This window comes from Microcaecilia unicolor, chromosome 8 (genome assembly GCF_901765095.1).
Source record: "Microcaecilia unicolor chromosome 8, aMicUni1.1, whole genome shotgun sequence".
Classification (NCBI taxonomy): Eukaryota; Metazoa; Chordata; class Amphibia; order Gymnophiona; family Siphonopidae; genus Microcaecilia; species Microcaecilia unicolor.
This window is the reverse complement of record NC_044038.1, coordinates 206433330-206457771: the sequence shown is the minus strand read 5'-3', so window position 1 is coordinate 206457771 and position 24442 is coordinate 206433330. Positions and strand designations below refer to the sequence as shown.

The window sequence follows — 24442 nt, the reverse complement described above, 5'->3', positions numbered from 1 at the left end:
TCAAACTTCTTCTACTAACCTATAAATGTACTCACTCTGCTGCTCCCCAGTATCTCTCCACACTCGTCCTTCCCTACACCCCTTCCCGTGCACTCCGCTCCATGGATAAATCCTTCTTATCTGTTCCCTTCTCCACTACTGCCAACTCCAGACTTCGCGCCTTCTGTCTCGCTGCACCCTATGCCTGGAATAAACTTCCTGAGCCCCTACGTCTTGCCCCATCCTTGGCCACCTTTAAATCTAGACTGAAAGCCCACCTCTTTAACATTGCTTTTGACTCGTAACCACTTGTAACCACTCGCCTCCACCTACCCTCCTCTCTTCCTTCCCGTTCACATTAATTGATTTGATTTGCTTACTTTATTTTTGTCTATTAGATTGAGCAGGGACTGTCTTTCTTCTATGTTTGTGCAGCGCTGCGTACGCCTTGTAGCGCTATAGAAATGCTAAATAGTAGTAGTAGTAGTTGATTTCTCAAACTGTTGTGGAATAAGCACAGGAGCTCACTCAGTCTAACAACAAGATGAGTGAGATGGAAGGGGAAGTTTCTGACCTTCAACAAACTACCCAGACCTTGACCAGAGAGAGTTCTTTCCTACACAGGAAAATTGAATATCTAGAAAATACACTGCAATGAAATAATCTGCACTTTTTTAAACTTCCTAGGTCTCCTTTGGTAGCACCTGTGGATATGATCAAGAAGTATTATAGTGACACTCAAAATTCCATCTAAGTCTTTGCCACCAATACCTCATGCGCAGTATTTGACTGTGTAGGCCGGGACCTGTTGAAAGCCAACAGGGGGTAGAAAGGCCAAGGTTCAATCTGACTGACTTTTTGGAGTCCTCCCTGGATGTTATTATGCAAAGAACTACTTTAATTGTTTCTTTTATGCTCAAGATGGACTGCAGTAATGTTATGCATCTTTACTTCAGAAATATAAATGAGTCTTTTTTGGATCAAAGGCTGTATATTTCCTGATTTGTCTAAATTTTCACAAAAGAGATACCAAGCCTTTTTGGTGTTTCGCTATAGGGTTCTGGCTCTTGGGACAAGTTTTTTGTTGAAATTTCCTTGCCTATGTTTGGTTGTAAGGGATGTCTTTTTTTCTTTTTGATCCTAAACAGCTTATTGAGGGCCCCTTTTACAAAGATGTGCTAGTGTTTTATAGTGTGCATTAAAAATAAGCGAGTGTTCAACGCTAGAGATGCCCATATATTCCTATGACTAAGTCTAATTTACAGGACCGTCAGTTTCTTGTGTGGGGACTCAATACAATGTAAATTCAAATCTAGTGTCCCAAACACTCATCAGTAGAATACTTTTATTTGAATCCTAACTTATCCACAAACTGCATTACGGTGTTAATTCACATACATATAGTTTTTTTTCTAAAGGGGATCATCAGAGTATCCTACCGCACATACCATATGGGAATTGAATCCTTTTATGATAATGATGTGGCACAAATCGTCATAGATCCGCTTAATATAATTTTGTTTTTTTTTTGTATATATATTTTTTAAAGTTTGTTTTGCATCTTACTTCTAAAGCCAATAATGGAATTGAGAATAAGTAGCACTTAACTGGCTGCAATTTTCACCAGGGGAGAACCTCCGCCAACAGGGCCAGGTTTCGATTTCCTTCTTCAGGGAAGAGGTTCACTGGAGAGAGAGAGAGATGAAATGAAGTGCAAAATTGTAATTCTATGTTAAACATGGTATCCCCTAATAAACAAAAGCCTGCAGAGCTCACAAATACATATCGAACAGAAACTCCTGCATAGGGAAAAAATGGCCACGGTGTCTATGCACGGGGTTAGACTTTAAATAGCACCCAGCTGATCATCAAACCGTAGTCCTGATTGGACCATGTCTTAAAAACAGCAGCCAATCAGATCAAGGACCACCAATTGATCTCAGAATTCAACCCCGAAGGGTGAAGTGTTTGAAGCTGGAAAATCCAACGTTGCTCCTTATAATTTAATAGTTGTCCAATGTTTAACATAGAATTACAATTTTGCACTTAATTTCATCTCTCTCTCATTGGCCAGTATTAAGTGACCAATCAGACACACGATATCTACATATGCAAAGCTTGGTATTTAATGGAGAAAAAAGCCTCAAAAGAACCGCTAGGGCACTCCTTATGTTAACAAATCAACTTTAGGGAGGCCTGCGGACTCATCACTGGCAAAAAACCCTCCTGGCTACTTTTTTTCAGCTCTTCAGATCACTTTAAACACTTTAATATAATCGCAATAAACACAATAAACTTAGCTTTCCAGCTGTCCAGTCATTCGTTGCAGTTCTTTCAACTACCCACGGCCCGACTTTGGCCAAGGTTTTGATTTCTGCTTCAGGGTTACCATGGAAGCTGGGCAGTTTTTGCTGGATCTGTGCTCAGTTTTTGCTGGATCTGTGCTCTCGCATCTCTGAGCTGTATATATAAAAAAAGTAGCCAGGAGGTTTTTTGCCAGTGATGAGTCCGCAGGCCTCCCTAAAGTTGATTTGTTAACGTAAGGAGTGCCCTAGCGGTTCTTTTGAGGTTTTATTTCTCCGTTAAATACCAAGTTTTGCATATGTAGATATTGCGTGTCTGATTGGTTACTATAACAAAATAGATACTCTACAAGCTTCATTACGATAGTTAGCCAGTATTAAGTAAGCCATTACTGATTATTTGGACATCGACTTTGACTTTTATTGAATATACACTGATGTTGCACTACATTTATTTTTGATTGAGTCTTGCACAATAGGGGAGGATTGATGATAGATACATGAGCCACAGTTTTAGCCTCATATTGAAAGCAGCAGGCTCTATGAACCACTGTGCAGTTCTAATGGCTCAGATCCCCTCTCACCTTTAAAATTTACACAGTATTTTTTTGTTGTGTGTCAGTGTCCTATCAAAATAGATGTATTTTAGGAAGAGTCTTTTTCTTATTGTAAATCACCTCAAGCAGATTTCAGAGAGGCAGTGGATAAGTATGAATAATTAAAATAACCGGTAATTATTTTTTCCTTAGTCAGCTGGCCTATGGCAAGGGAGGGAAAAATATATCCAATCATTACGCGTCTCAACATAATTTGACAAACTAATGATTTGTGTGTCTTCGTATGCCAAGAAAGCACAAACAAGTTGCGTGGTTCATTTTTGTGGACTAAGATATAAAGTTTTGCTCTGCATTCTCTGAAAATTGCTGCCACTGAAGGGCTTTGTGAAGAGGGCAATATGGTTCAATATAGGGTTCTCAATCCAGTCCTCAGGACACACCCAGCTAGTCAGGTTTTCAGATAGACATGTGGGGAAGCCACAGCTTGCCCTGGGATTGGTAGTATGGAATGTTTTCTGCCAGGTATTTAAAGAGCAAAGTTACTAATAATTCTGGTGTTTCCGCTTTGCTATTACCTTCAGACTCGGCTACTCCTTGCTCCCTGACATGTTCTGTATGTTGGGATACTTTTTCTGTACTATCTCTTATTGCTTTTGTTAAACTCATTTGACTACTTCCATTTTACACCCCTTTCCTTCATGTTGGCTTAAATTTGCTTGTCATAGGCTTGGTCCACTTCTCCTTCAGATTATATCTACCAGTTTTTCTATGAGCGTTGTTCCTTTACAATAGAAGAAAGTTATTGTTAAGCCAATTCTTAAGAATAATGCTGTAGATCCTTTGGATTTTAATTATCGACCTGTTTCTAATCTCTGTGTAGCCTCTAAGATCGCAGAAAAAAATAGTTTTTGATCAACTTTACTCTTTTGCTGAACAAGTTTATACTTTACATCCTAGACAGACTGGATTTCGTACTCATTATAGTACAGAAACAACTATTACTGCAATACTTAAGTGAAATTCATTCAATACTTGAAAAAGGTGGGATTGCTCTTCCTATTTGACTAGATTTGTCAACTGCATTGGATCTTATAGATCATAAACTTCTTCTTTCTCATCTTCAATCTATTGGGTTAACTGGTCTTACATGGTTCACTTCATTTCTGTCTAATCATGTCTATTCTGTCTCTAATCATGGTATCTGGTCTCTCAGGGTTCAGTCCTTTCCCCTTTCTTATTTAATATATTTCTTAGCCCTTTATTACAAGATCACAATATTCATTTTTTTATCTATGCAGATAATATTCTAATTGTATATTCTTCTTCATTGTCTTCCAATCTGACTCCTCTCCAAGATGCACTATCCATTCTTTCACAGTGGTTAATTGATCATAAATTAGTTCTTAATCCTTCAAAAATAATAGCTTGTTGGGTATCTGGTTCACTGACTCCTCCTCCTACTTTTGGTTTCTCCAGTTTCTTCTTTCCGTTATCTAGGTGTCATTATTGATTCAAAGCTTTCTGTTGATAACCACATTTCTCACATTGTGAAAAAGGAGTTATTTTTGGTTACGCCGGATTTGGTCTGTAAGATTTTATTTGGATTTTGCTTCTGTTAACACTGTTCTTCATGTTTTTGTTCTATCATGAATTGATTATTGTAATTCTATCTATGCTGGACTTCCCAAATTTCAGTTGTGCCGCGTAAAAACACTTTAAAAACACAGCTGCTAGAATGCTTCTCAGGTATAGAAGTTTTGATCCTGTTACTTCTCTTCTTATTAGACTTCATTGGTTGCCGTTATCTTACTGCGTGCAGTCTAAAATCCTTCTTCTAACTCAAAGCTCTTTATGATAATGAACCACCTTACCTATCTAATGTCATTCCATATAGTCCTTCTTGTAATCTTAGATCGCTGGACTCCAGTCGTCATACTCTGCCGTCACCTAGACTCGCTTATTTGGAATCTACTAGATTGTCCCTGTCTCTAAGATTATGGCATGATCTCCCTCCGGAGAATCAAAATGAACTGTCTTTGACCAATTTTAAAATCAAACTGAAATCTCATTTTCAATTGCTATTGGGTCCTAAGTGTTGTAGAGTGTCTCCTGTGACAAGCCTAGAGGGCTTGTATCTGTACTTTTAGCTTATTTTTAATTTATTTTTAACTTAAATTTAATTTACTTTGTGTTATATAATTGTTTTCATATTCTTTTGCAGAATGAGTGTATTTTTCTTTCCTACTTTTATGTTATTCCTTTTATTTTTTTAAATGTTTTAAATTTTGTTATTGTAAACTGCTTTGATCTTGAATTAATGGTGGTATATCAAGTCTGAATAAACATAAACACAAACCTGAATTGGCCAATGTTAGAAGCAGGATACTGGGCTAGATGGACCATTGGACTAGGTTGAGAACCATTATTGAGAACCACTATTTTGTTTTTACACAGTACAGTGGACATTTTGGGTCCATTTTACTAAAGCTTAGCATGTGCTAATGGACATTAGTGTACACTAAGTGCCATGTGGCCCCATAGATATAAAATAGGACATGAGCATTTAGCGCATACTAAGCTTTGGTAAAAAGGCCTCTTAATAATAGCATTTTTTTCATGTAGTTTTTGTTTCGTTTATTTGAAACAAAGTACAATAACACATCTCCTTGCCCTGCTCCCAAAAGAAGTAACACAGTGAAAAGCAGAGGCCAGGGTTCCCTTTTCTCTGCAAAATAAAATTAACATCGATGCTCCGCATTTTAAAATCGTAAGCCTCTCCAAGTTTTTCCCAACTTCTCTGAACCCATGCACAGAGGATCATGAGTTCAAAAGATGCCACTGCAATACCCAACCTCTCCTGCCTAGCCAAGTCAGTATTTTAATGGCACCAGCAGACCCCGAGGCTGGCACAGTTTTTTGAATATAGGTATGTCTATAGAACAAAACGTAGTACAAAAAACAGAAGAAACCAGTCTTTGCAAAAAACACCAACAAAAGGGGGGCAAAACAGCGAAGATGACTATCAAATAAAAATAATCAAAAATTAAAAACAAGAAAAGATCAATTTTGTATTTTAAATTACAATTATATAAAAAATAATAAGTGATAAAAAATATGAAAAAGTCAACACTTATTTGTAAAAAAATTAAAACACTTTATTAGCCAAAGGATAGCAGGGAGAAAGGGACTCGACACAGCTGTGTTTCGGCCATACAGTCTTCTCACCGTATGTTGATTTTTAATTCTATCCAATTGTAAATGGAATATGTGTGTCTTTTTAAACTGTAGCATTAACTAATCCTTGAAACAAGGTTGAGCAAAAAGCATCAAAGCAGCGTCTCGTCTCTGTAAAGAACAAAACGGCCATGGTCTCTGTGCTGGTCAGCGCTATTTTCAAATATTGACCTGATGGGGGGCAGAAGCAACAGGGGATCATTCTTATTTCATTTGGACTTCATGAACCTCATGGATAGAGTAAGATGGGCCCTTTACGTTTAGATGCCTTTTATGCACTATCAGGTTTCTCCAGTTGGACTGACCTATACTTTGTTGGCTCTGGAGTTTCACAAATCGATATCGTATTTCATATTTCTTCCAGGCTGTCTTTGGGTAGAAATAGTGCACAAATGCCTACACACAAACTCACACCTACTCTGAAGGTGTGAACGTGTGTATTCTAAGCATATTTTTAAAATAAGATATGCATGCACACTGCAACTCGGTCCAAGCGCCGAGAATGCCCACACAGATACCATAAAAATGGATACAGAAGAGGGCTTTTATAAAATTGCATGTTGAAAGTGTGCATGGCAAACAAATTTTACATGTGGAAAAAAAACTTTAGCGCATCACATTTTTTTTTTAGATTTTGCTCTCACCTTTTTAGTAGTAGGTCAAGTTGAGTTACATTCAGGTTTGCTAAGTATTGCTCTGTCGCTGGAGAGTTTACAATCTAATTGAAGAGGTGAATTCCAAAACCTATCGAGTAGGGAACGTTATTTTTGGATAAATGCAAGCTTTTATCTTCAAGAACTGTAGACAACATAAGAATTTTTGTCATGGAATATCATACTCTTTTTACAAATGAATGCCTTTTAGTGCAGATTTTACACATCCTGTAGCTATCTGAACAGGCAGTCTGTTTCCAGCATCAACTCTGTTTTTGAAAAAATATACTTACCTCTTCAACTTTGCACCTAAGGCACAAAAAGCAGTATCTACATTTTACTTATATATTATTACCAGCAGTGAAAAATGAATATTAGTAAAAAAAAAACAAAAGAACCCAAACTTTCTGTAGTTTTACTTGCATATGAAGGAACTATGCAGTATTAATGGACTGGAAAAGATTGTGGCCATACATAACTAAGGAAATGCATTTTCCATCTGAAGAGGGAGTTGTAGTGGTTATATCATAAATGAAAAAGAAGAGAAATCATGTCCAACTACACCTCTGAATACAAAGCAAAACCAGTTGGTTCATCAAACTTTTAATAAAAATAGGTGGTTTACAACTATGTTACGCCCAGACTTCATTAACCCCTTGATTCTGTAAAGATTGCCATAAATTGTGCATGCAAATTTAGGTGTGTTCCTAATTTGTGCATGCAATTTAACTGAACAAGCCAATAATGCCAATAATTGGCTTTAACAAGCAATTATTGGCACTAATTAGATTTAATTGGGATCAACATGCATAGTTTGCGCGGGATCCATGCCTAAAAATTACATGTCTTCCATAAAAGGGGGCATGGAAATGGGAGAGTCATGGGCATTTTGGGGGCAGAATGGGGGTATGGCTTTGAGTTACACATATAAGTACAGAATAATGGTGCTCCGTGTATAAATTTAGGCATGGGCATTTGCACCACATTTTCATTGGTGAAAATGACCATGCCTAAATCTACGCATGACTCTCCACTTAGACGTGTATTCTATAAACCGTGCCAAACTTTAGGCGCAACTTATAGAATACCGCTTAAGTGGGGGGTTTTGACACTGATTTTTTAGGTGCCATTTGCATAATTTATCCCTCAACAATTTGTCCATTCAGTTTGACCTGATTTGGCACATTGCTATGAGTTTGGGAAGCAGTATTAAAGTACTTCCATGTTATTCAGATGGTGGATGTACAGTATATATATGGTGTCCAATTTAATAGAATTGCCCCTGATGTGTCGCACTGACCATGTGAGCCTGAATGGACAATTGTTAAATGAACTCTGGGCATCTACCTGGGGATACATCATACGACATTTATCACAGATGTGTGTAGCATCCTTCTGAGTGGTTTTCAGATTGTTGAACACCAGGGAAGATAATTTTCAAAGGTCTTACTTTTCTGTACATGCAGGCATATGGAGTAGGTGTTTTATTTGATTAAATATTGGTTGTTTTTCAGTTTTCAGTAGTTCTCAATCTATAATAAAGTGGTGTCAAAAAATAGGAGGGAAAAAGCCCTCAGAGCCGATACTCTTCTTCATTGGCATAAAAAAATACCTCTTTGTAACATGCTGCAATATTTTTAATGTGAATTTATAAATCTATTTTGTAAATATTTTCCACAGAAACAAACAGTCACTTAGCTGCAATATGCTGATTTACTGTGGTAGCCATCCTTCACTCTCAAAGGTAAAACCCACAATCAACGATCCAACGATGGCCAGCGTTTCACCTTGCTGCTTCAGGGTCTAAGAATCAAAAATTCTTAAAAACGCTAGGCCATGGGTCTTACCTTTGAAAATGAAGGACGGCTACCACAGTAAAGCAACGTATTGCAGCTAAGTGACTGTTGAATTTACCTTACTGGATAAAAATTGTTTCTGTGGAAAATGTTTACAAAATAGATTTATAAATTCACATTAAAAATATTGCAGCATGTTACAAATAGGTGTTTTTTTTAATGCCAATGATGAAGAATATCAGCTCTTGAGGGTGTATAAGCCTGGAGCTCTTTGAGGCATTTTCCTCCTATTATTTTTTTTTAAATACTTCTTTACTTTAGATTGAGAACTATTGGACAGTATAGTTTGGTTAACATTTTGAGTTCTCTGTTGGGTGATAGTGTGTTTTTTTAGCTTTGCCATTGATTTGCAGTCAGGTCAGATGCCTCATGTAGATATATAGTTGTGTTGGTTTTTTTTTGCTGATTTTTTTATGATTATGCATATTTTTATTGTATTTTCGTCTAGTATAGGCAGGTTATAAATGTAATAAATAAATAAGCAAACAGTACTTCTATCAAAATGCCTGCCATAAGTGTGGGTAAAACCAGGGGCAGGTTTGGAAACTGTGCACGATCATATTTGTACTCAGGTATCCAACCAGATTAGCAAGTGTAAATGTGTGGGGGTACTTTTTCTGGGATACATTTTCAAAGTGAAAACTAGTACAATTTTGCAAGAGTTCTGAGACTGCAAAATAACTACAGTTTTTAAACAGGTGTAAGCAGTTAAACTGTCTCCAAAGAGGGAACTTTTCAAATGATTTTCCTTTGAAATCTGAGCACTTATGCAGGTGAAATCCTCAGATGAAAATGTATCCACTCTCCTCTACACAGAATCACAGGAACCCTCCTGCCACAAAGAGCAGGTCTAGGGAAGAGCAGAAGTGGAAGATGTGTGGAAATTTCATTTTGAAGTACCCAGTTTCAAAAAGGAAACACCCTTAGAAATTTAATTCACAGGGATTGTTGTGCGTGCAAGTACAGCTAGTTCAAAATGGCCTTCTATACAGGTAGCTGTACTGAATGTTTTCTTATTTGCATGGTATTAATGGGAATTTTTTTTTATTTATTTGATGTTTTATACACAACAGCTTGGACAGGAGCACTTGGGGCATAAACAAGTAACAACATTCTATTACAAATAAAATATAATCACAGACCTATTTGAGTTAAAGGAACTCAGTGATGTTCACTTTTAGCATTCAAATGTTGTCATGCAAAGTTTGAGAATACATATTGGTCCTGGAGGAAATGGCTCCTTTTAACTGGACTAAGATAAAGATTCTCTTGTATATGAGCCTTCCAGCTGCCCTCCCACGACCCATTCTTCAGATCTTGCAATGAAATTCTATAATAGAAAGCAGAGGTTCTGGGCATAGACTCAGGAGTAATGTAAGAGAAGATTTTTTTCACAGGAATTGAGGGGGCTGGAGTAAGCACAGAGGATCCAGAGATGTAAGGAAGAAAACCAGAGCCCAGGAAACGGAGCAGACTGTGGGCCTTAATGGTGCCACTAGACTTTTGTGTTTTCACTGTACATTTCTGTGGAGTCTTGACTGAGTGTCTTAGCATATCCTGATATCTGAGAGTAGCTGTTAAAAAAACAGTGTTCTGGCTGCTGTTTTTGTTTGTGTATGGTGTTTTTTGCTTCTTTTGGTTCTGAACATGCCTTGCTTACTTCTGCAGGCGGACCGTGCCATATGGGCTATCCAACTTCCGAAGTAGCTTCAGAGGCAAGCGAGCTGTAGCCAGCCTTTCTAGAAATCTCCAGAGGGGGCCTTCATTACGCTGCCTGTGTTTAGACAGGAATGATGAACAGTGCTTGGGTTTCTGCACATGGAATCAGGACAACAGAAGGTAAGGAACGTTATCTTGTTTAACTGCTGTCCCCCCAGATTCTATATAGTGCGCCTAGAGATCCGTGCTAAAATTGGCGCAGATTTTATAACAATGGAGGAGATTCTATATATGGCACCTAAAAAATCAGCGCTAAAGTCAGTTCTAACTAAGCGTATTCTATAATCAATGCCTAGATTTAGGTGCTGATTATACAATATGCTTAGATGATATTTCAACGCCAATATCTGCGCACATCCATTTACGCCAACGAAAACCTGCAGTAAATCTCAGCGCATAGATTTAGGCGCACTGGGCCATATTCTATAACTAGGCACCTAAATTTTGGAACACCCATTAAACACTCATTTTCCCACCCATGACCATTTCGCTTTTTGCCTCCGCCTGTTAGAAGTTCGGCGCACATCATAACAGAATATACTTAGTGAGTTTGGCTAAATTTTAATCAGTGCCAATTAGTGCTCATTATTGCTTGTTAAGTGCAGTTACCAGCGCTCATTAGTTTGTTAAGCCAATTAAGTTATGCACGGTGTTATAGAATCTGCGCCGATTTCGGCACATAAATCTAAGTACACTATATAGAATCCAGGGGAAAGGGGCATAGTTATGGGCAGGGAAATGGGTGTTTCGTGGGGGTTCTAAAATTTAGGTACCTAGTTATAGAATATGGCCCAGTGTGCCTAAATCTACGTGCCAGGATTTACGCCACGTTTTAGTTGGTGTAAATGGATGTGCGCAGATTTAGGAGCTGAAATATCAACTAAGCTTATTTTATAATCGGCACCTAAATCTAGGCACTGATTATAGAATACGCTTAGTTAGAACTGACTTCAGCGCCGATTTCTTTAGGCGCCATATATAGAATCTCCTCCTATGCGCTAATATTCACTGGTGATAATGGGCTATCTCAAGCTGAATATTAGCGCTTAGCTGGTTAAGTGCTATTTAAGCGGACGGGAGCGTATCCTGGCCGGTTAAACAGCACTGAAGATCGGCCGGCTTCATTACGCACAAGATTTCTTCCTAGATTTGCACACGTCTGCATTTAAATGCAAATATCTTCCCAATCCCCCAGAATGCCTCCACCTGTCTGCCCACAGTTATTTTTATTTATTTTTGTTACATTTGTACCCTGCGCTTTCCCACTCATGGCAGGCTCAATGTGGCTTACATGGGGCAATAGAGGGTTAAGTGACTTGCCCAAAGTCACAAGGAGCTGCCTGTGCCTGAAGTGGGAATTGAACTCAGTTCCCCAGGACCAAAGTCCACCACGCTAACCACTAGGCCACTCCTCCACTGTTGCTACTATTTGAGATTCTACATGGAATGTTGCTATTCCACTAGCAACATTCCATGTAGAAGTCGGCCCTTGCAGATCACCAATGTGGCCGCACAGGCTTCTGCTTCTGTGAGTCTGACGTCCTGCACATACGTGCAGGACGTCAGACTCACAGAAACAGAAGCCTGCGCAGCCTTCTACATGGAATGTTGCTAGTGGAATAGCAACATTCCATGTAGAATCTCCAATAGTAGCAACATTCCATGTAGAATCTCTAATAGTATCTATTTTATTTTTGTTACATTTGTACCCCGCGCTTTCCCACTCATGGCAGGCTCAATGCGGCTTACATGGGGCAATGGAGGGTTAAGTGACTTGCCCAGAGGAGCTGCCTGTGCCTGAAGTGGGCTATGCAGGTTCAGCAAAGCACGCAGAAATTTGCATTTATTAAACTTTCTATCCAATATGTATGTGTGTGTATATATATATATATATATATATATATATATATATATATATATATATATATATATATATTGGATAGAAAGTTTAATAAATGCTAATTTCTGCATGCTTTGCTGAACCTGCATAGATGCGTTTGAAATAGCCTCCAAATGCATGCAAACATGTCATATCCTATCATAGACTATCCTAGAAAAAAATATAGGTAAATAAAGACTATTCAGTCTGCCCATCCATGTCATCTACTCTTTCCTAAAATACAGACCTGTTTGGAAGCCATCATGATCATAATTTGATAAATACATGGGATAATAGTGCTTACACCATCGTAGGTTGACTGGCCACCACAGGTTATAGCTATACTTGGATATTAAGCGTCAAGCTGTACCTGGATTGCAGTACTGAAGTTAGCTGGGTACTGCAGATACCATTTACCCGAGTAACTATCCAGACAAGTTAGAGCAATAACTGGAAAGCCCCAAGCGGTCTGACATGATATTCAGCAGCACTATCCAGATAATGCCTTTGAGTATCCATGCCTAGGCCTGGTGAGTACTCATTATCCGGCCAGCAGGACTGCTTCCTGCATAAACTAGCTTTGAATACTGACTCAGTCTTGAAGACTTTAGCAGATTTTATAGGTACATAAACATTAAGGCAAGGACTTTCTACATCTTGCAGGTAAAGAAAAACTCTAAAAAGTAACCAATTTTATGAACACTGTGACAAAATCAGATCCCTCTTTGCTGTGTTGGTGACCTTGTTATGGCTCTCTTTCATATGCCTCCTCGGTGTTGATGGTATGGTGGCCATTTTTCATTTAACCACAGATGTGATTATAATATCTACTTGCTTTAAACTTTTACTATATAACTCAAAATCTCTATTTTAACAATAAGCAAATACTTTTTATAATATCTGCTTGCTTTAAACTTCTAATATGTAACAATAAGTAATTACGTTCTAATCTATTACCACCAAGAACGATACATTGTAAGCCACATTGAGCCTGCAAAGAGGTGGGAAAATGTGGGTTACAAATACAATAAATAAATAATTCTGTCCAATCATATCACATCATTGAACAAAGTCAAACATTGAGGAGATTTTAGAAGGATTAGGTGCAACTTACATATGCAAAAAGAATTGATTTACTAATGCAAATTGGAATACAGGTAATTGAGTAGCAATTTGGACCTGGGATTTGGAGAGATGCTAGAGGAGGGAAAGCAAAGATACTTATCTGTAGCCGGTGTTCTTCGAGGATGGCAGGCTGCTTATTCTTGCATGCAGGTGACGTCATCTGACAGAGCCCCGGTGCGGATGCTGAATCTCTAGCACTAAAGAAAGTTCTAGCGGTGTCCCACCGTGCATGTGCTGGTGCCCGCTTGAGTGCGAGTCCCTCAGTCAGGTGAAAAGTATAAAGAGAACAACAAAAAACAACTCCTAGGGGAGGTTGGAGTGTACGTGAGAATAAGCAGCCTGCTGTCCTCAGAGAACACCAGCTACAGGTTAAGTATCTTTGCTTTCTCCGAAGACAAGCAGGTCACATTAAGTCCCTAGCTACCAAGCTCGCTGAAAACAAGAAAGCTAGGATAATGGAGTCTGGAAATGAGACTAAAACTTCAATCAACCTGAAACTATATACATACTAGCTGTGTAGATTCAGCCTGGAACAGAATAAAACAGGGTCTAGGAGGGTGGAGTTGGATTCTAGTCACGGAACAAATTCTGCAGAACTGCCTGTCCAAACTGACTGTCACGTCGGGTATCCTGATCAAACAGTAGTGGGATGTGAATGTGTGGACAGACCACATTGCAGCCTTGCAAATCTCCTCTATGGAGGCTGATCTCAAGTGGATTACTGATGCAGCCGTGGCTTTGACACTGTGAGCCGTTACATGTCCCTCAAGAGTCTGCCCAGCCTGGGCATAAGCAAAGGAGATGCAATCTGCTATCCAACTTGAAACCGTGCCTTTGCGATGTGTCTCCCCACCCCCCCCCCCCCAACTTGTTAGGGTCAAAAGAAACGAAAAGTTGGGTGGACTGTCTATGGGCTTTAGTATGCTCCAGATAGAAGGCTAAGGCTCGCATGCAGTCTAAAGTATGTAGTACACTTTCACCAGGGTGGGCATGAGGTCTGGGGAAAAATGTTGGAAGAACAATTGACTGGTTTAAGATGGAACTTTGACACTACCTTAGGAAGGAATTTGGGGTGCGTGTGGAGGACTACTCTGTTGTGATGAAATTTAATATATGGTGGGTGAGTTACTAGGGCTTGGAGCTCACTGACTTTGCAAGCTAAAGTGACCACTACCAGAAAAACAACTTTCCAGGTCAAAAACTTCAGATGACAGGTATCCAGAGGCTCAAAAGGAACTTTCATCAGCTGGGTGAGGATTATGTTGAGATCCCATGATACAATGGGAGGTTTGGTAGGGGGTTTTGTCAACAACAAACCTCTCATGAAGCGAACAACTAAAGGTTGTACAGAGATGGACTCACCTCCTACATGCTGATAAGCACCAATTGCACTAAGACGAACCCTTGCAGAGTTGGTTTTCAAACCAGACTCAGAGAGGTACTCAAACAGTTTTTGTGTATGGCAAGAGAAGGGATCTAAGGCCTTGCCCTCGCACCATGTGGCAAACTTTCTCCATTTAAAAGAGTAGCACCTCTTAATGGAGTCTTTCCTGGAAGCCCACAAGATACAGAAGACATCCTCAGGTAGTCCGTGGGATTTGAGTTCTACACTCTCAACATCCAAGCTGTGAGGGCCAGAGACTGGAGCTTAATGCAGAAGGGACCCCTCATTCTGCATGATTAGGGTAGGAAAACAGTCCAATCTCCACAGATCTTCTGAAGACAACTCCAGAAGAAGAGGGACATATCTGTCACAACCAACAAGGAGCAATGAGTATCATGGTGCCTCAGTCTTGTCTCAGTCAGTTTCAGCAAGGTCTTCTCTATCAGAGGTATAGGAGGATATGCATACAGAAGTCCTCTTCCCCAAAGTAGGAGAAAGGCATCTGAAGCTAGTCTGCCATTTGATATGAGTCTGGAGCAGAACTGAGGGACCTTGTTGTTGAAATGAGTAGAAAAAAGATCCACTGAGGGGGTTTCCCACTCTCAGATCTTTTCGGCTACACCCATATTGAGAGACTTCTCAAGCAGTTGCAATATCCTGCCGAGTCTGTCCACCAGGCTGTTGTTATTGCCAGGAAGGTATACGGCACGGAGGCTCATCCCATTGTCACATTTCTACTGCTTCTTGACACCAGGGGTAGTATCCCATATCCTCCTTCTTGTTCACAAAAAACATCTCAACCTGATTGTCTGTCTGAATTTGGATAATGTGGTTTTGGAGTTGATCCCTGAAAAGCCTTTATGCTTGAAAAGCCAAATGTTCTTTAGCTCGAGGAGATTGATTGATTTAAGATGAGCCTCCTGAGCGGACCACTGACCTTGAATGTGAAGCCCATCCACATGAGCTCCCCAACCCAGGTTGGATGCATCCATTGTCAACACCTTTTGAAGTGGTGGAATTTGGAATGGAAGTCCCAGTGTCAAATTGGACTGGATCATCCACCAGAGAAGGGCGTGAGCCAACTCAGACGGGACATGAATGACATTCGTTAAGTTCCCCCGTAGCTTGAGACCACTGGGAGGCTAAGGTCCATGGGGCCGCTCTGAAATGGCGCCGTGCCATGGGAGTGAAATGCAAGGTGGAGACCATGTGACCCATCAGTCTCAACATTTGTCAAGCTGAAACCTGCTGGCTGCTGTGAACCTGCAAGAGAAGTGCTACCAAGGCAGATATCTTGGTAGCTCCTGCTAGAGAAAGGAAGGCCTGAGCCTGCAGTGTGCCTAGCAGGGCTCCTATGTACTTCAATTGTCATACTAGATGGAGATGGGACTTGGGATAATTTATGAAAAACATCAGTAGCTCTAGCACCTGAATAGTCAATTGCATTGAATTAATTGCCCTTTCCTGTGTTCTTGACCAGCCAATCATTCAGGTAAGGAAACATATACACTCTCAATCTGTGTAGATATGCTGCGACTACCACCAGACCCTTGGTGAAACACTGGGGGCAGATGCTAGGTAAAATGGCAGAAAGTGATACTGGAAGTGGTGTTTCCCCACTCAAAATCTGAGATACCTCCTGTGACTGGGAAGTATCGCAATGTGGGTATAGATATCCTTTAAGTCCAGAGAGCATAGCCAATCGTTTTTCCTGAATGAGAGGAAGTAGGATGCCCAAAGAAATCATCCTGACCTTTTCCTTCACCAAAAATTTGTTCAGGGCCCTTAGGTCTAGGATGGGCCGGAATCCCCCTGTTTTCTTAATCACAGAGTGCCTGGAACAGAAATAGAATCCATGCTCCTCCTCCCCCCCTGTAACTAAAATGTAAACATTACTAGACACAATTAACACTTCTTAAACATGCTTCTGCTTGCTCCCTTATATCTCTACCAATTCTTAAAATGCCTATGTTTCACCTTCTCATTCCTATGTTGTAAGCCACACTGAAACAATTGCATATTGTATAATGGGTATAAATGTCAAATAAAAAATAAATAAAAGTAGTGTAGGTTCAACGGTTCGGGTCTGCAGAAGGGCGGAGATTTCCTGTGCAAGTACTTGCTATTGCTGAGAACTGATGTAAGACACTCTTGGTGGGTAATTTTGAATGTTGCTGATGCCAATTTACAGCCTACCCACGACGGATTATTTGAAGAAGCCACTGGTCAGAGGTTATAAAGGGCCATCTGTGTTGGTAAACAGTGAGCCTCCTTCCGACCGGTAAGTCATCTGGAACGAATACTCTTTGCGCAGCTATGCTTTGCTGGAGCCAGTTAAAAGCCCCTGCCCTGCTTTGTCTGGGGAGCCAGCTGGGATTTCTGGGGTTGGGGCTGGCGAGGCCTGGAACAGGGGCCATGAGTCGCCTGACTAGACCGATGTCCAGGTGCTCTCGTCACTGTGTGTTGAGGAAGAGCGATGCTTATTCCTCTTGGGCTTCCCTCGATGCACAGAGCCTCAATCCCTCCCGGTGCTAATGAAGATGCTGCTGACTCTATACTGGTCCTTGGTGTCGGTGTCAGGTCCAATGCTGACCGATCCTGGGGCCTGCTAGCAGCGTCCAGTGTCGAGGCAGGTGGAGACCACTCAATGCCAGTGCACTCCCAGTGGACACCAAAGTTGGAGCAGCCATGGAAGTCGATGCCGCCAGTCTGAAGTCGTTGGTCCGGCCTTCGAAGAACCACAAAGATGCTCCATTTGAGCCAGTCGCACCCACCAAGTTCTCACCTGCATTTGCAAACAGATATCACAGAGGGGTCATGATCTGGCCCAAGGCACCCGACGTACCAATTGTGTGGGTCTGTGGTAGAAATCATGTGCCTACACTTGGCGCACCTCTTGAAGCCACTGGACATTTTCTGGGACATCGAAAAAAATCTCGGCTAAATTCCTCAGTCTTGAGCTGATTGAACAAAAAGGGCAGTGTTCAAATTGAGAATGGGCAAGCACGACGGGATGCTGCTAGAACTTTCTAACTTGCTAGTCAGTACCCACACTGGGCTCCACTGGATGACGTCATCCACATGTGAGAATGTGAAGGCCTGTTTGTTCTCGGAGAATGAGAGATGTGCAGAGGAACAGAAGCTACCTCTGTGGGTGCTTGAGCAGCAATACTGAGCAAACTATGACTGTGTCCAGGGAGGGGTAATTTCCATTGAGTTTAGCACCCCCCAATCATTTTGAAAAGTTGGCTCCTATGTGCAGGGGCACTGTCAAGAATGAAGATTCCTGAGATTTCTTGTTGAATTGTGAATCTGCATTATTCAGTAGCTTTCACTATACAAGCTATCAAAAACCCACATAACCCTTTAATTATCTTCCCTCTATATCAATATCAGAATCAAGCTTGAGCAGACTTCTGCACCACTGTCATTATGGAACTCGGTGCATGTGGAATCGAGTACAAAGTTCTTACCTATGGTTTAAACAAGGGTCAAGATTAGGCTCTTACCATGGGCCGGCGTGGAGGAGTAGCCTAATGGTTAGTGCAGTGGGCTGAGAACCAGGGGAACTGGGTTCAATTCTACTGTAGCTCCTCCTGACTCTGGGGAAGTCACTTAATCCTCCATTGCTCCAGGTACAAAACTTTAGACTGTGAGCTCACTAATAATAGAAAAGTATAAACCATTTTGGGTGTTCCACAGAAAGGCAATATATCAAATCCATGACCCCTTTGGAGGGTGGACATTCAAATTTTGACTATCATCTTACCTCCTTTCCTGTGTGCTATTATCTAATAAAATATTATTTAAGTCAGAGCTAGACTGTAATTTGTATGCTCTTTGTCCTATATTCCTTTTTTCCTCTGTTCCTTGTGACTACATACAATTTTATATATGTATACATGTAATGAAAGATAGTACATCAAATTATTAAACTAAAATAATATGCCAGATAGAAAGAGGTAGAATGACAATATGCCCTTCTTTGGCAGCGACATTCTGAATTCTCCTGATTTCCAGATACCAGAAGACTGACGGAGTTGGGGGAGGAATAGGATGGGGATGTGAGCATGATGAGTGCGTGATTGATATGCTAGTTGTCTTTTCATTCAGATATGGTTGTTTGGGTTGTAAGTGGGTGAAAGGGAAATTTAGATGTTCTATATAAAACACAAAAGTCAATGTGGGAGTACTACTTGCATTGTTTGTGTCAATCCCTTAGGATGTTACAGTGATACTTGCTGTTGGTTTGTATATTTTTTGAATGTGTTCTCTTTGTATTGACGTAATATATAAAAGAAGGATAGAATATCTTGATGAAATGAAGTAATTCCTTGCTAAATTTATCTTTTACCTGTTGTAAATGAGATTCAGTGGAAGGGTCACAGAGAAACAATACAAGTCAAATAAACACAGTATCAGGCAGAGCCACTGGATTTCACTAACCCTACTGCCGCGAGGTATGAGACAGTAAAAAGATTACATTTGATAATACATTTTGATTACTGATAGGGGGAAGACCTGGCACTTTGACTTACAGTCCATGCTGAGTCAGAACAAGGTCCATCAAACCAAATGTCCTGCTAGTCCAGGTCATGAGTTCCCAGCAGATCCCATAAAATAAATTTATTTTCCCTAGTTAATTTGTAGTGATGAACAATGGCTCTCAAGTTCACCTGGTTAATTTATTTTTTAATGGCCTCTTTTTCTAAGAACTTGTCCAAACCTTTTTGAACCCTGCTATGACCACATCCTCCGACAATAGATTCCACAGCTTAATTATGTGCTATGTGGAAAAAAAAACTTTCTACGATCTGTTTTCAGTTGCAAGTCATGCCCAGGATGCCAGTGATTATGCCTTTTCTAAAAGGTCTGTGAGGTAGGATACATAAATATAAAATTAATTGCATTCAGCTGTACAAATCAGTGCCTGTTAATAATAATAAAGATTAAAGCAGAGAGAGAGAGAGAGAGAGAGAGAGAGAGAATGATGCACATTGCAAAGGGGAGTAAAAACACCAAATTATGCTATTTATTTTATTATATGTTTTAAGTCAATGTTAGTCCATGTTGGACCATGTGTCAGGAAGGAGGATGGGGGAATTGAGCTTGCATTTCATTATGTATTACGACCATTTTATTGAAATGAATGAAAAAAATACAAAATTCTAGAGGTCATCTTCTAATTCCCCCCTCCCCTATCTGCCATTTAGAAAGATGGTCTTAGGGAGAACAGTTTATTACAAATATGCTGTAATGCTGGCAGAGAAGGTTAAACACTGTTTTTTCTTTTGTAGGTTGAAAGTTCATTAATTGATCTGTCTAAGATGCAAGCACCTGAGCAAGTGGAGACTATTGTGAAGGAGAAAATGGCTTCTAGTGGGTGGACTGATGGATCATTCAGCCATTGTTGCACTTTGTTCTGCATTAATTCTAATGTGAGGGCATAAGAACCTGTATGAAGAACTTTGCATCATACCAAAAGGCTCTTACCTTTTAATCTTGGACAGCATAGCGGACAGATGCTAATTTCCATGTTTTGATGGGAAAAAAAAGAGACAATCTTGTCAAAAGACACAAGTGAGAGACCAGGCTTTTAGCAAACAGAAATCCTACAAAAGATGGACCCTATTACTCTCAACTGAAAGGTGAACTGAGATTTCACTAATTCATAAGAATATATTTTGGATACTAGGTCATGCCTCCTGATCTACTTAATGCATAATACTTGTGTGACATTTTATCAACTTATTCTAAGCAGGCCTTTATTTTCAAAGAATTAGTGTCAGAAGGCTGAATTACTAGAACTGACAATAAATGATAGATGAATAGTAGCATGCTCACCAAGGGACTCTATGGTGCCATCTTAGCCAGGCCTATAAGGCTTATCATGGTTACGCTATATACAGTCTACTGAACACCAACACTGCTCACTCTCAGAATAGCCATATGGGTAGGTTTCAGCATAATTTGTGCAAAATTAAATTATGGTCAGCAACTATTACTGATGTCATAAATGGCCAGATGAACTAAGAGTTTCACTTTTTTAGCGAATCTGATCCAAAATGAAGCACAGATATCAGAACATTACGAAAGGGTAATTTTTTAGGCCTTGCATTGGAGATAAGGAGCTTGGCTCCACTGTAGAATGACACAGGCTGCTGGCACCATACAAACAGATTTAAGAGGCATAAGCTTTCGAGGCCAAGAGTCCGCTTCGTTGAATGCAGCGGATAAAGTAGACTCTTGCTTTCACATGCTTACGCATCAACAAATTTGCTAGTTTTGTCCTCAGAAGCCGCCTACTCTGTGCTGTTTTTTTTCCTACTCATGTAACCCCTCAAACTTTTAGCCAGAGCAGAATGCAAAGAGTTAATTGCAGAAGAAAACTCCAGGTTCTATAATCCAAAGAACTGATTGTGTCTTGGGGTATCATAGGAACAGTATTCAATCTAGAAATATTTCTAAATGACACTTCTGAAAACTTGAATGAAATCATACAAAGAACTTTGGTGGCGGTCTTCATGTTTCAGAGGGTGGAACAAACTTCAGGATAACAACCATCTGTGTAATAAATCTTTCAGCATTAGCAGCGAAGGCTCACATCTCAGCTTGTGCAACTTATTCCTTGAAGGCTCATTAGCAATTGAGATCACGAACACTTGTAAATTGTGTACATTTATTCATGAATGATATTGATATAAAACAGAAAAAGAATGACTTGTGGCATTACCCAATTTTTTTATTCCTGTTTTGAGATCTTGTAGAAAGCTTTCTCTTTAAATGTATCTTTGTTTTTACACTGCAACCAGCCAAAACTGTGAGTTCTTTATATGTGTAAATTATATTTTATCTGGTGCGCTTTTTGAAGAGGCGAAACTGCTGAGCGCACAAAATTGAACGTCTGGGGCCTAATTTTCAGAAGACAGATGTGGATTTTAATGGATGACAATAACTAATTCTGATCTCAGAAAAGGCACCCAGTAGAGAATTCCTCTCCTAAAGCCAGAATAATTTCAGCAGGGAAGACAATCACTTTGGAAAAGGAGACCAGAGGACAGAAATGTAGAACTTTTAACTTGATCTTATACCCATAAACAAAAAAAAATATAAGCAGGTACCTATGACTTAACACAAATGTAGAAACTGTTTGAGAAAAATCAAGTATTTTGATTTGTTAGAAAGCATCTTGAGACTGTATGTCAGGTGTCTTTCATAGCCTGTTATCACAATGTAAATAATATTTGGGACCAGGGGCTTTTCATTGCCCGACAATGGCCTTTGCTGCAGAGTAAAGTGTTTTTAATCTTAAAAAGAAAATAATCACTGTTTAATTGTGTATCCTAGAATATATTATAAGGTCAGGCTTTAAAGTACACCCTGATGTGCATTGCTGCTTGGTAGAATATAATGTAATAAATACATTATTCTGAATATATGACTTAAAATATATTTTAGCTCTATAGAAAGTATTGAAAGTTTTTTTTTGAGGATAATGATTGCTATCTCTTATCCTTAATACTAGCCGTTGAACCCGTAAAAACGGGCTAGTATAGGATGGGGGGGTGGTTTGAAAGGCCCCTTCTCACCGTTGCAAGGCCCCTCCGCCACCAAGCTCGCCGCTGCCCCTCCGAGGACACCGCTACGGCCCCCTCCGAGGTCACCACTATGGCCCCCCCCCCCCGGAGTTGCCGCCACCCATCCACCCGGGCCGGGCCCTCGCTTCGCTATTGAAACAGCGCGGGAACGCAGCACACAGCTCAGATGAGCTGCCGTCCTTCTTCTCTGCCTGTGTCCCGCCCTCGTGGGTGAGGGCGGGACACAGGCAGGGAAGGAAGGCCGACGGCAGCTCAGCTGAGCTGTGTGCTGCGTTGACGCTGTTTCTATAGCGGAGCGAGAGCCCGGCCCGGGTGGAGGGTGGGTGGCGGTGGCGACTCCGGGTGGGGGGAGTGGTGGCGGCGACCTTGGGGGGGGGGAAGCGGTAGCGACGGCGGTTTCGTCCCTCCCCTTGCGCAGTAGAGACCCTCTCTGTCCTGCCCCCATCATCACGTATTGATGCGGGGGCGGGACAGAGAGGGTCTTTACTGCGCATTTGCGAGTGAGTTCGGTCACTCACCGTTTATATGTTTGATTAGCACAAATATTGGTTTCTAGTGCCAACTGCTATCCTGACTGCACACTATGGTGAAATTATGTCTTACCTGATAATTTCCTTTCCTTTAGTTGGCTGTGCCATTCTGAACAAGTGGGTGTTATCCCTTCCTACGAGCAGATAGAGGTAGAGAAAACTGATCTTTTCCTGTGAACTCAATGGTATAACGTGCTAGTGCTCAGTGGAAAACTCCAATATATCTGCCAAAGCAGTAGAAGGTCCCCTGTGCCCCATCAACCACTGCAGCTGCAATGATCATCAAGTGAATATAGACACCACAGCAGTAGTACTCTCTATCCTGCATATGCAACCAATTGTCAGATTTTTTTCTCTCCTTCAAACTGTAAGGGAAAGACCAGAATGCCCTGGGCCTTAGTATTCCATGGGCAGATTTCAGAATGGTATATCTGGCTAAAGGAAAGTAAATTTATCAGGTAAAACATAACAAGGAAGGTGAAATTATCTGGCCATATTGTTCTGAACAACTGGGATGTAGTCAAGCACAACTACTGGCCGGGGAAGACAAAGCAGTCTCCTAATGACTGCTCTTCCAAAGTCTGAATGGGCCCTGGCCAGCAAGTCCAACCCATAATGCACCACAAAAGAATGGAGTGAAGGCCATTTTGCCGCCTTAAAAAGTCTCCATGATTGGGCTTGCATCAAGTAAGCTCTGAACCCTGGAGGCACCTGACGATTCTTACAAATGTAGGCAGTCTCAATAGATTCCTTGATTCACCTTGCAATCAAGGCCTTGGATGTACCCTGATCCTTCTGAGGGCCGTGGAAAAGGACAAAGAGATGATTAGAAAGACAAGTCATTCATCTTCTCCAAGTAATGCAGTAATGTCCACCAGACATTCAGTTTGTGCAGTCTCTGAGCCGAAGGATCACAGCCCTCTTCTACAAAGGAGGCAAAATAGACCACCTAGTTCATATGGAGTTAAGAAATCACCTTAGGGCAGGGGGTTTCAGCCAGTCAAGTTTTCAGGATACCCACAATGAACATTCATAAGATAGATATGCATATAATGGAGGTAGTGTATATAAATTTATCTTGTGCATATTATGGATATACTGAAACCTGACTGGCTAGGTGTGTCCCGAGGAATGAGTTGAGAACCCTTGTCTTAAGAAAGGAAGGCATGGTGCGACTTGGCACCAGGTCCTCTGAAAAGGAGAGGTACGGGGTCTGACAAAACAGGGCCTGCAGCTTCAAGACCCTCTGAGTGGAGGCAGTTGCAACAAAGAAAACAGTCTGGAATGTGAGGTCTTTAATGGAGGCTGACTGCAAAGGCTCAAAAGGATCCCTAGAAAGGGCATAGAAAACCATATTCAGGTCCCACAAGGGAAAGAAGGGTCACAGCAGAGTGCGCAAATATGCTACCTTCCCATGTGCTGCCAGAGAGAGGCCCCTCACCCTGCTCTGAAAACTAGAAAGACCAGCCATCTGGACATTTAAGGAGCTCAGTGCCAGATCCTGATCCAGGCCCTGCTGCATGAAACCTAGACTATCAGGGATCTGTGCTTTCCAGACCTTCACATAAGCCAAAGGTGTGGAAGACTTACGTGACCTAAACAAGCTAAAGACAATGGCATGTATC

General features: G+C 40.7%; 1 protein-coding gene across 1 annotated transcript in view; it reads left to right on the top strand.

The window, feature by feature from the left end:
* EDN3 (endothelin 3) overlaps window positions 1-22162 on the top strand; it is an 80183-nt gene extending 58021 nt beyond the window's left edge. Inside the window, exons 3-4 of the mRNA XM_030213298.1 lie at window positions 10251-10421; window positions 19987-22162. Coding sequence (XP_030069158.1) covers window positions 10251-10421; window positions 19987-20002 — 187 coding nt within the window. The 3' untranslated portion in view covers window positions 20003-22162. The remainder of the gene's footprint in view (window positions 1-10250; window positions 10422-19986) is intronic.
* The last annotated feature ends 2280 nt before the right edge of the window (window positions 22163-24442 follow it).